Here is a 13,122-nt window from a genome sequence, read left to right on the forward strand (position 1 = left end):
TCAGTAATTTGAAACCTATTGTTGACCGGATACAAAATCTTTATACAGTTTGGGAGAGGATGAAATAAGTTAGTCCACTTACGAGTCTAATGTGACTCATAGTGACCTTCTGCAGGGTTTCCAAGACTATAAATCTTTACAGGAGCAGACAGCTTCTCCTCAGAGCAGCTGGTAGATTTGAACTGCTGACCTTGTGGTTAGCAGTTCAACGTCTAAGCCACAGTGCCAGCGGGGTTCCTTAAATGAATCCTAAGTGGTCCAAATGATTTCTTCCTCTTCCAAACAGTATAAAGATTTTGTACCCAGTCAACAATAGATTCCAACTTACTAAACCAATTCTACCTTGTCCCCCATAGTCCCTCCAATCTACCTCTCTGCTGCTAGCTACCTTATCTGACCAGAAGCTAGTTTTCTGAGCAAGTCCTGCAACAAATGTACACTGTTCTAAAATAATTGGAGAAGCCAAAATGCAACGCCTGTTGAAAATTGGCCTATTTGTGATAGCGAAAATAACAACTGGGCCATGCAATTCATTTTAGCTAAATGTGCTAATTAGACCCACATGGTTGTACTTGGCATGATTACACTGAGAGCAATCTGCACACCCGTTCAAATTCACACAACTCAAAATCAAGAACCTCCACTCCTATATATATATTGTTATTTGTGACGATTTGAACTCTACCCCCCCCACCTTAATCAATTACTCATTAATTTTAGTAGAGAGAGACTCCCAAGGAATACCAGTGAACAGCACTGTTAACCAATCACTTAAATAGCTCTCTCTCTCACATTTCCTTTTTCTGTATCTTCAGCACCGAAAACAGTTGCAATACCATGCCTCTAATATAAACCAGTTTCTTATGAGCTCCCCCGGTGTCCTGACGTGCAGAAAAACAGGCAGAGAGCTACTTGTTTCACTAGAGAAAGGCCCGAATACGTTGATACCTTACCTGAAGCACCTTTGGTTCCTTTCTGGCCCTTTAAACCATGCAAGCCGTTCAAGCCAGGAGATCCCAAGGAACCTGAAAGGCATCACAAGCCAGTGACCCAAATGAGAAAGGGCACCTTGGACACCCCCACCCAGCAGAGTGCACTGCTGGGAAAGATGGGCAGATCTTGAGCTATGGACATCCCTTGTGATCAGAGCTGGAGGCCAAGGCATGGTTATTTAGCACATTCACCTGAAGGAGGTTCTCTGTCAAGACACCTTAACATGTACTAGGGGGAACTCTCCCCCGCAAAAAAACCAGGAATTTTTTTTCTTTGAAGCTATGCATTTAAATGTTTCTACAAAACAACCTTATCACCTTCAAAGTACTCTCCATTAACTTAATACATTTGTCAAATCTATGATTCCATTCTTGGAAACATTTTTCAAACTCATCTGTTTGGATGGCTGACAGCACCTCCCTTGTTTTTTTATTTTATTTTAAGTAAATCATTTCATTAGGGGCTCTTAAACAATCAATCCATACATCAATTGTATCAAGCACCTTTGTACATATGTTGCCTTCATCATTTTCAAATTATTTTCTTTCTGTTTGAGCCCTTGGTATCAGCTCTTCTTTTTTTTTTACCTCCCTCCCCCACTCTCTAGCTCTCATGGACCCCCTGATAAATTATAAATTATTATTACTTTCCTATCTTATACCACCCACTGTTTCCCTTCATCCATGTTATTGTCGTTCATCCCCCTGGGGAGTAGGCTGGGGAACTGTGTGTCATTGTAGGTGGTCTCCTTTTCTCCCCACACCTTCCCCCTGCCATCATGGTATCCCTAGTCCCATTGCTGTTCCTGAGGGGTTTATCGTCGTGGATTCCGGGTGTCAAGAGCCCTTATCTGTACCAGTGTACATGCTCCAGTCTAGCCAGATTTACAAAGTAGAACTGGGGTCTGTGCATGCCTAAATTTATGCCTCTATAAATGTATTTTGCCTCCTAGTTATTTCCTCTATTTCTTTTTACTTTCCTCTTGTCCCACTATCATGTTCGACCTTCATTTGACTCTCAGTATTTTCTCTCGACTATATTGCACTTAATCAAACCCAATCAGGCATTCTAAACCCTCCTCACCATCGATGTTACATCTCTTATTGTTCCCTTAACTCTGGGTTTGTTGGCTCCCCCCTCCCTTTCTTCTACCTCCTCCTCTCCTATGTCTCCCCAGAGCCATTGGCCCTGTTGTTTTCACCTATATGAATAGACATGCTAACTTAATACTTAACATATAAATATATGTACATAGATATAGTTCCCTATTGTTATAGATAAATATATTCACATATGTACATGCCTGTATTTAGACCTCTATAAATGTCTTTTGCCTCCTAGTTCTTTCCTGTATTTCCTTTTACTTTCCTCTTGTCCCACTATCATGTTTGACTTTCATTTGGGTTTCAGTAATTCCTCTCGGCAACATTGCATTTGATCAAACCCTCAATGCAAGAACATGTTGTCTTCATTGAAGACAAAGTGGGTGCATAAGCAAATGTGGTGAAAAAAGGTGATGGTGCCCAGCTATCAAAAGATATAGCATCTGGGGTCTTAAAGGCTTGAAGACAAACAAGCAGCCATCTCGCTGAAGAGCAACCAAGCTCACATGCGAGAAGCACACCAGCCTGTGTGGTCATGAAGTATCAGTGGTGTCAGGTATCAGACATCAAAGACCCAGAACAAAAAATTATATCAATGTGAACATGGAGGAGGACAGTGAAGATCCAAAGCCCATCTGTAGACAATTGGAAATCCCCTCACAGAAGTGTCCCAAGGAAGAGACAAGCCAGTCAAGGTGCAGTATAGCACTGATGAAACATACAACTTTCCTCTAGTTCTTTAATGCTTCCTCCCCCCACTATCATGGCCCCAATTCTACCTTACAAATCTGGCTAGACCAGAGCATGTACACTGGTACAGATAAGAGCTCACAACACAGGGAATCCAAGACAGATAAACCCCTCAAGACCAAAAATGAAAGTAGTGATACTAGGAGGGAAGGGGAAGGTGGAAGAGGAAATGATCACAATGATTGATATATAACCCCCTCCCAGGGGGATGAGCAACAGAAAAGTGGGTGAAGGGGGATAGCAGTTGTAAGACATGATAAAAATAATAATTTATAAATTATCAAGGGTTCATGAGGCAGGGAGGAAGGGAGGGGGAGGGGGGAAATGAGCTGATACCAAGGGCTCAAGTAGAAAGAAAATGTTTTGAAAATGATGATGGCAACATATGTACAAATGCGTTTGACACATGGATGGATGCATGGATTGTGATAAGAGCTGTAAGAGCCCCCAATAAAATGATTTAAAAATTTTTAAAAAAGTTGTAAATCCTTCCAGAAGCGGATTGCTCTCTCTCATGGAGTTTGAGCTACTGATTTTTTAGTTAGCAGCCAAGTGCTTTCACCTCTGCACCATCACTTTCTGGACAGCACATACCCCACTTGTTGCTAGATTCATTCATGTCTAAGCGGGCTCTGGCTCTGTCATGATGAGTTGGAATTAGCTGGATAGCACTGGGTTTGGTGCTACTCAAGGACAAGCTGCGGGTCAAGTTTGGCTGCAGCTATTCTCCACGACGATTTCTTGATACCTTTTCACAGAAGCGAAATTATCTTCTGATGACCGCTGAAAACACTGCTCTCATGAACCATTATCCCACTGACACCAGTATGGTCCTTCGGAAGCTTCTATCAGACATCTCTGCAAGGATGTCTACCAGCCTGGCTTCACCTCTGTGATTGTCACTGAGCATTTCCAGTGGGAAATGGTTCAGACGGTGTTCCTTCAATAGACTCTGAGTGGAGTTTAATTTTTCCAAGTAAATTTTAACCAGGCATCTCCTTTCAAGTGAGCATGACCTAAATGTCCAGGACAAAATTGGGAAGGAGGACTGAGCAGAGGAGGGAGAAGGCAGGCAGGTACTTGTTATTCAGAAATCACACGCATCTTTCTGACTTGTTAATTTGGGGAACACGTCTTCTCTCCAGACCCTGGCTAAGCCAGCGAGCCTCTGGACTTCATCACTGGGTCTTCTATTCAGAAGCTGTTCTTTCTCAACCAAGATTGAGCACGCCTTGGGGCCACAGTCAGCTACTGTGTGATAGACGCTTCAGAAGAAAGGTGGTGGCATCAGTGGGATAATGCCAACTTAAAGAACCCAGTGTTCTCCCTCTGCTTAGGAGCATGGCCCTCTGCTTGAAATAGTGACACCCATGACTGAGCATGCAAACAGCACCTCTCTGCTGATACCTCTGTTGCATGTGCGCCAGGGCACTTCCCATGCTGTAATGAGGTCCTATCTGTAGGTGATTCTCCCTCCCATTCAAGGCCATGTCAACTGTGTACATTAGGTCCTAAGAGTCCTTCTAAGTCAGCACAGCATATTTCCTGACACACAGGAAGTGTCCAACAAACAGTCGTTAGGTGAGTGAGAGAGTGAGACAAAATATGAGACAGAGGGGGCAGAGGGATTGGATAGGTGGAGAGAAAGAGTTATAATGAAGAATAGATTAGAATTTCATTTTTCATATCAGAGCTTTATTTGATAGGTTTAGAGGAGGAATAAGACTTAGGGATATTATCCATTCATGTATAGATAATTCAAGTGCTAATTATCTGTTCATTAAAGCGAGCCCTCCATGAACTTCTTATTAGATAGAGACACAGTAAGTATTCAAGATAAATACAATCCTCCCAAAGTACTTATCATGAGTACTCAAAGCAGATCATTGCTATTCTTTTTGAAATCTAAACTCCAGATTTGTTTTAATGGGCCATACTGTCTTGCACCTAAAAAAAATGGAAACTCACCCTTCTTTTCTCTAAAGCTCTTATTTCCCAACCACTCCGAACAACTCTGGCTCAGCTTATATTTTCCAATCCTCTTTTCTATTCATGAGCTAACAGCCCCAAAAGAACACACAGACCTTCTTCCGCTGCCAAATCTGGATAGTTATTGCAATCTATCAGAAAGGACAATAAATTTCTTTGAGAACACTTTGCTATTCCAGCGTGTTTTGATCCCCAGCATGAGCCACCGAGATTGATGGCTTGATAGAGCTGGCTCAGGGTGGAAGGTCTCAGCTTCTGCCAAGCCTCCATTGTCACATGAACACATCCCGATCTTGTCCCAACCCAGCCCTGCACCATGGTGGAACTGGCCGACCGTCCCCTGACCCAATGTTATCTTCCTAAATTGAATGCAGCTCCATCTGGGTAAGGTTTGCACAGTACTTTGGGTCTTGTTATTGAGAACCTTCCTTGAAATCACCCCACCTCTAAGTTTGAAAATCATTCCTGCGTAGAGTCGTCTGTACAGTACAGATGAGGGTAATTAAGTTAACATGGCACATTCCTTGGAAGGGAGGACTTTTTAATTCATCCCCGTGGTCATCATCCTACTGAGTAGCCATCTTTGAAGGCTATGTCCCACTTTATTCCCTGGAGAGGGAGGCTCACTCTCATTCTTGTGAGTGGCCATGTCTCCACCCTCACTGTAACTGTGGTTAGCCAGTCATCTCTCGTATTAGCCAGCCAGCTAGGGGTGGTTGGAGACCACTCTGACAGGTTTTCTTTTGTCCTAAAGTTTGAGAATTCTACTCTGTCTCCCAGGAGTCTTTACGCAGGCTTATCTTTTTAATAAGGTGCCCAACTGGTCCCTATTTGCCTTGACTGTCTTAGTCTTTTTGTTGTTGTTGCTGTTAAGTGCCATCGAACCAGCCCACAGTGAACTGAGCACAACAGAAGGGAGTACTTAAATGTTTTGAAAATGATGATGGCAACAAATGTACAAATGTGCTTGACACAATGGATGGATGGAAGGATTGTGATAAGAGTTGTACGAGCCCCCAATCAAATAATTTAAAAAAAAAAAAAGCATCAATATAGAAAAGAGGAAGAGGAAGAGGAAGGGGAAGGGGATACTGTCCGGTTCTGAGCCATCCTCACAAGTGTTGCCTCCACTGTATCAATAAGGGCCTTTCTATTTTTCGCTACCCTTCTACCAAACATGATGTCCTTCTCCAGGGAATGGTCTCTCCTGACAAGTCCACAGTATGTGAGATGAAGTCTCGCCATCCTTGCCTTTGAGGAGCACTCTGGTCTCACTGCTTACAGATCTGTTTGTCCTTTTGGCCGTCTATGCCAAAATTTCAATATTCGATGCCAGCATCACAATTCAAATGCATCATTTTCCCTCTGTAACATCCTCTTTAATGTCAGTCTTCCTGATTTCATGTCCAACTTTGCATGCCTATGAGGCAACTGAAAGTACCATGGCTTGGACCAGGCGCACCTTAGTCCTCAAAGTAGCATCCTTGCCTTTCAGTACTCTAGAGAGGTCTCGTGCAGCAGATCTGCCCAATGCAATGCGTCATTGGGTCTCTTGGCAGCTGCTTTCCTGAGCATTGATTGTGACAGCGTCCAGCATCATAGCAACAGACAAGCCACCACATAATGACAAGCTGACAGACAAGTGGTGGGTCCTAATCTTAGCACTGTACACTTCCCATCCCGAGACATCCCTCAAAAGAAAACAAATGCACTGCTCCAAACCTTTTATAGCTCACAGCAATGCTGTTGGATGGAGCAGAACCATTTCCTAGGGCTTCTAAGACTGGACATCTTTACGGGGGCAAACTACTTTCATCTTTCTCCCAAGGAGTCGCTGGCCTTGTGGTGAGCAGCACACACCAAATGGAGCAGTTCTGCTCTGTGACGCGGGGTTGCTGGGCGTTGAAATCACTTCGATGGCCTCCTAATAGGAACACGTTCTCTACCGGTGTTTTGATGGCATAGCCACATGTCCCCAGCTTGAGGAAAATGACACAGGCTCTTGTCACTTTTATCAGTGTGTCCTTCCCTTGAAATTGCATACTTCAGTGGGATGCATTAAAAACAAAAACCCAGCAACTAACAAGTAAGAGATTGGGTCCCATAGCAAAATGACACGCAAAGCCATCTCTAAACACATCCTAAGGCTGTGTCTTGAAACAGCGAGTTTGGTAAAAAAGAAAAGGTTAGGAGACAAGTACATGCATCCGTCCTTTTATCCGAGTCTCCTACCTCTGCGATGGTGCTTTCTGGCCGGGCAATGATGACCTGACCCTGTAGGAAGGCCCCAGGACCACCAGGGTTGGAACAAAACAAAACGGTGCAATGCATTCCTTAAATAGGAAGCCCCTGCAATGAGAGTTCCTCGGCGCAGTTTATCCCGCTGTTGCAAAAATGAACTGCACTCCAGCAGAAACACTTAGAGCTGAGAAACTAAATATTTGAAGTATGTTCTAAATAAGTCAAGGGGGCTGATGATCTTGTTTGACTAAACCAGCTGCTGAACTTGGGGTTGTTTGCTTTGCTAGCACAGGCCAGATGGGTGTGGAGTCCTGCTTTGCATTTGATCAGATTTCAGTTTTAACAAACAAATGCTGAAGGTGGCTTCCTTTTGAGATTTCAAGCTGCAAGCATATATACCCTTGTTGGGTGTCCACATCTGATAAGAAGCGTGGGAAACCAGAGGACTGGACTCCTGGAAGGGCAACCCCTATAGAGAAGGCGTCGTTTTGATATCTCAAAGGGGATGGACTCAAGATATAACCTCATCCGGTAGATGGTATCCAGCCTTTGCTGTTTTTTGACACAGGGAGGGTAGGAAGAAGCGGGATGATGACAATGGGAAATGTTCTCATCTAGTTCATTTCCAACCTTCTCTTCCAGACACTCAAAGAAATGTCAGCAAAACAAACCCTCGAAATCCTACCAGGTCCATAGGGATTCTCAGAGGGGTGAACCGGCCACATCACCAGAGAAAGTTTGAAAATAACATGGCAGTTTTACCCCAAACCTCCCATTTATCACAAGTCCCTGGATTTCACATTGCTGAAAAAAAAAAAACTAAAACATCACCAAATGTATAGAACAGTACACACAGTTCACCATTTGAGAGAAAAGCAATGTGTTTATGTTGTGGTTGTTATTGTTGGGCGCCACTGAGTCTGCTCACACTCCTAGTGACCCCTACATACAATAGAATGAAACACTGCCCGGTGCTTTAGCTGCAAAGACACACTGTTCATCTGTACCAACACCCCAACACAAAGCGTCTCCCTCCTTTGGGGCTGGCACTAGGCAACAAAGACCACGCCTTGACTTCTGACAAATGTGAACTACTTGAGAGCAAGGTGATGAGTGAAGGGGTGCAAGTGTGGAAATATAACTCAGGCTTGCACAGTAAATCAAGTGCTAAGTCCAGAGCAAGGGGCGCTACTTTTCATTTCCCACAGCATATGTGTGACTCCAAGACCCTGGTGGAAGCCACATAAAAAGGAGATAGAGGATCCTTGGCTACAGAAACACAATCCCCAAATCTACTGTCATTAAATCAATTCTGACTCATAGGAACCTTATAGGATAGAGTAGACCTGCCCTTTGGGGTGTTTGAGGCTTTTAAAGTTTTGTATGAACAGATAGCTTCATCTTTCTCCCATGGACAAATTAGTGGGTTCAAACCACTGACCTTGCAGTTAGCACTTCAATATGCAGCCCACTATACCACCAAGGCTCCTTAAGTATCAACCAAGTGTGTTGGCTGGGAACAGAACGGGGGTCAACTTCCTGGAAGGTAGCTACACTCTCCACTATACCACCAACACCTCGAAGCCCGAGATCCAACCAGTAAAGCTTAAAACCTTCACTTGTTGACTTAGGTGAAGACCCTTACCCTCAAAGTTACCAATTTATTTGCTCTTTCTTCTATTTACCCATTCATCCATGTGTTAGTTATTCAGACAACTGACCAACAGATGTATTGGGTATCTATTGGATGTCAAGAATATAAGAAATAGTTTTATTTTGCTTCTCTAAATTATATTCTGCTTAATGAGTATTTTGGATTGAATTGTGTTCTCTGCCAAATATGCATCAATATGCCTGGCCCATGATTCTCAGTATTATGTAGTTATCCTCCACTTTGTGATCTGATATAATTATTCTATGGGTGGTAAATCTTAACCTCTATGATCTTAATAAGGTAGGATTGGACAGTTATGTTCATGGGGTTGTATACAATCTATAGGATTATTTCTTTTTATTTTTTAAACTTCAGTTCCTCCTTTTATTGGAAACTCTTACAGATGTCAAAACATTCCATGATTCCAATAGTTCTAGTTTAATTGTACAATTGCTACGACAATCAGTTTCAAAACATTTTCTTTCTTCTTGGACTCTTTGAAATCAGTTCCCCTTTGTCCCCTCCCCTTCCTACCCTTCCCCCCAGGAACACTTGTTATTGTTATATATTATTATTAATATTCTATTATTATTACTATATATATATACACACACACACATTTTTTTCACCTACAATTCTGTCGTTCACACCCCTTGAGTGAACTTATATAGTCATTATTGCTCTCAGTTCCCCACCCCCCCACCCCTGTCTTCCCGTGTCCTCAGGGAATCATTACTCCTGTTGCTGCTTCTGTAGGGTCATCTATCCTGGCATTCCTGTATCAAATGATCTTACTTCTATACCTGAACATACTTAGGTCTAATAGTATTAATGAGGTGAAACATAAGCCTTAATAGTAAGGGGAGGAAATATTAAAGAACCAGAGGATAGTTATGAGTTTCATTTGTGCTACACTATGTCCTGAATTCCTCATCCCCCCACCCCCACCCCCACCACTGCCTCTCTGTGAGGGCCTGTCCAATTGTCTTGCAGGTGGGTTTTGGGTCTCCACTTTGCCCATGCTCCTTCATACCCATTTGATTGCTTATTTTTGAACTTCTGATACTGATTCCCATCGACACCTCATGATCCCACGGGCTGGTGTGACTCTTCCATGTGGGCTTTGTTGATTCCCTGCTCAATGGCCACATGTTTGACTACAAGCCTTTAAGATCCCAGCTGCTGTATCTTTTAACAGCCAGGCCCCATCAGCTTTCTTCACCACATTTGCTTATGCAATTGTGTTGGGAAGGTGAGTATCATACAGTGCCACATTATTAGAACAAACCCTTCTTGTACTTAGTTAGATTTTAGTACAGGCCCAAAGTCCATCTGCTTCTTTATTGAATTTATATATATGTACGTGTATTTACAAATACACCTATATTTATATAATTGTATATTTACATAATTAGATATCTATATTTATGCCTACATATCAATTTTTGGCTTTCCTCTTTTTCTTTCGTCCTGCCCACAATTATGCCTACCCATCATTCACCTCTCAGTGATTCCTCTCAGACACTTTTCGACCGGGAACTCTGCACCATCCTCACTGTCAATTTTTTAACCCTTATTAGTCCCTGTCCCTGTCAGTATTGGCTTCCCCCTCACCTGCCTCTGCCTCCTCCCCTCCCAGCCACTCCACCCCTGCTGGAACTGTCATTCCCGTTGCTGTCTCCATGGGTTGCTTGTCCTGCCTGTCTTATATAGATAGACACCCCCCAAAATAAGATCATATAAACAGTTCCAAGTCTACCTGATGCCCTGACCTAGAGTAGATGAATGTCTCTGTGCTAAATAGTGGCCAGGACCTTTATAATTCATCAGTCCAATCCCCGTTTCTTTCAGAGTTCCCAGTACCTGCGTACCTAACATTGCTTACATCCTTTTAGTCCTCAGCCTCGGGTACCATAGGGCACATCCTGCAGGCCCCCATTGCTCTCTCTGCAGTCAGGAAAGATTAGGTTATTTGTTGAGTCAATCTCTGTTGACTCAAGAGAATACACAAGCAAGCAGAGACTGAGAGACCTGCCACCAAGAAAAATGAGGTAGGGGCAGAGCATGGATTTTTGGACTCAAGGTCCTTAGTGCTGATTACCTCACAGACCTAGGGAAAGATTGATGCCAAGATACATGTGCATGTCCAAGGAACACCAGACCCACAGATGTTGCGAGCAGGCAAGGGCCTTCCCCGAGAGCCAACACAGAGAATGCTGAATTTGCACTGCCAGCCTCTCAAACGGTGAGAAAGAACATTTCTGTCTACTCAAACCATTCATTGTGGCATGCATGGTATAGGAGGACTAGATAACTAAGACAAGCCCTCTAGATAAACAAATGTGATAGATGGACATAGAAAAAAAATACTTTTTCTAAAACACTGGAACACCTAGTTGAAGATGGACCATAGAGCAATAAGTACCATTTAGTGAGGTCATGAAGATGTGCTAATAAAAAGGACATAGTATATTATTATAATACTTGGACTTATATTTTAACCTCTTACAACCATGTCTACTATTACCTTAGAGGCCAAAAGAGTTCAGCTGGGGGAAACATTTTTCGTTATCTGACAAAGAAAATAAATATCAGGGTTGTAGAATTTTGATTTTCCTCATAGCACCTCTCCCTTTCACTGATCACAATCAATCAGTGCACTTCATTACGTATGCATATTCCACGTCTAAGTTTCTCTTATAAGCCTGTGAGCTCCATGCAGGCAGGAGCTGCACCAACGTTCTTCAGAATTGTTATCTGACACCGAACACAGAATCTCAGCCATAATAGGAGTTCAACCATCTAGAAGGAGTTTAAATAACTGAACATCAAGAATAAGTTTCCAGAGAGGAGTGGGCAGCACCATCCCTCTGGATACTTCCTCGCAGGAAGCAGGCCAATAGGTAGATAAGCACCATCTGAAGCTGTAGGTAAGAAGCAATCAAAGTGGGTAAGCAGCATCTATGGTAAAAGACCAAGAACAGTCTCACTTGTGGGTATAAGAAACTGAAAAAACTCACTGCTATCCAGTCGATGCCAACTCATAGCAGGGTCTATAGGATGAGATAGAACTGTCTCTGTGAGTCTCTGAGATTGTAACTCTTTACAGAAATAGAAAGCCCCACCAAGAATTTGCTCTCAGTGGGCTGAATCTTTCTGATAGGTGGCTTCCTGTGGACTTACCTTTAATTCCTGGAGGACCTGGTACCCCTGGATGGCCCATGAAGCCCCTCGGTCCAGGGTCCCCTGTTTCTCCTGGGTGTCCCCTCAGCCCTGGTACTCCTCGATCACCTGAGGATGACAAGGGTGTTTTTCAGCCACTACAATATGAGTTATATTAACTGAGAAACCATCTGTACTCTTAGATGTGGGCTATGGGAAACATTGCTTTATTACTTTTTTCCTCCTAGATCTTTAACCTCAGAAGGAAACAGTGTGCTTCTCAACAAATGAAGTTGCCAATTATGTTTTTAAATGTTTCCTTTATTCTGAATGGGCAGGATCTGAAGGAAGAGGGCTCATTCAAACAGTATGCCATATACATGACATTTGACTCATGTCTGAAAGGAAAAAAGGAAACCAGCTTATCTATGAATGGCAGGTAAAATGGGGAGGGTGAGGATGCGTGGTGTCATGTTAGTCACCCTGCAGGTATTTTCCTGGTTTATTCTTAGGCTAATCTTCCTGAGATAGGCCTAGCTTCGTGTTAAGAAATGATAGACTATCTAATCATTTAGATAGGAAAAAATCATTTTATATATATTTAAATTCATTAGATAGAAATCCAAGACTATCTAAGTGAAGGCTGCTGCTTCCCTAAACACCAAGAGATCCAAGAATATCCTACAGGTCTCTAAACTTTCTTTCAATGTACCTGGACACCCAGGTGGCCCAGACAAGCCCGGCAGTCCTGGCCTTCCAGCTGGTCCCGTGGGTCCTTGATCACCAGGCAAGCCGTGTTCTCCAGGAACTCCGAAATGCCCTAAAGAAAGAAGGGTCAAACATCTGAGTATTTGCAGTGGCTCTTGGAGATATTGAGCCAATTGTCAACTTCTGCCCAAACTCTTCTTTTCCTATGTGTACATTTTTTAAAGTAAGGAAAAAACTGAAATGGAAACATCTCTAATCCCACAGGATTGGCACAATTTCCAGTACAGACCCGGTTGCCATCAAGTTGCAGCTCGTGACAACCCCATGTGTGTCTGAGTAGAACTGTGCTCCATAGGGTTTCCAATGGCTGTGATCTTTGGAAGTAAATCACCAAGTCCTTCCAACCCATCCATCCATTCTACTATCCATCTATCCATCCATCCATCCATCCATCCATCCATCCATCCATCCATCCATCCATCCATCCATCCATCCTCCCATCCACCTACCCACCCATCCATC

General features: G+C 43.1%; 1 protein-coding gene across 1 annotated transcript in view; it reads right to left on the reverse strand.

Moving 5' to 3' along the window:
- Positions 1 to 13,122, reverse strand: part of COL4A4 (collagen type IV alpha 4 chain) — a 135,041-nt gene that overhangs the window by 22,982 nt on the left and 98,937 nt on the right. The window contains exons 35-37 of the mRNA XM_045294258.1: positions 12,605 to 12,712; positions 11,914 to 12,021; positions 954 to 1,025 (exon numbers count right to left, since the gene is read on the reverse strand). Coding sequence (XP_045150193.1) covers positions 954 to 1,025; positions 11,914 to 12,021; positions 12,605 to 12,712 — 288 coding nt within the window. The remainder of the gene's footprint in view (positions 1 to 953; positions 1,026 to 11,913; positions 12,022 to 12,604; positions 12,713 to 13,122) is intronic.

Source organism: Echinops telfairi, unplaced genomic scaffold (genome assembly GCF_000313985.2).
Source record: "Echinops telfairi isolate 266 unplaced genomic scaffold, ASM31398v2 ScPeMD7_3;HRSCAF=10, whole genome shotgun sequence".
Lineage (NCBI taxonomy): Eukaryota > Metazoa > Chordata > Mammalia > Afrosoricida > Tenrecidae > Echinops > Echinops telfairi.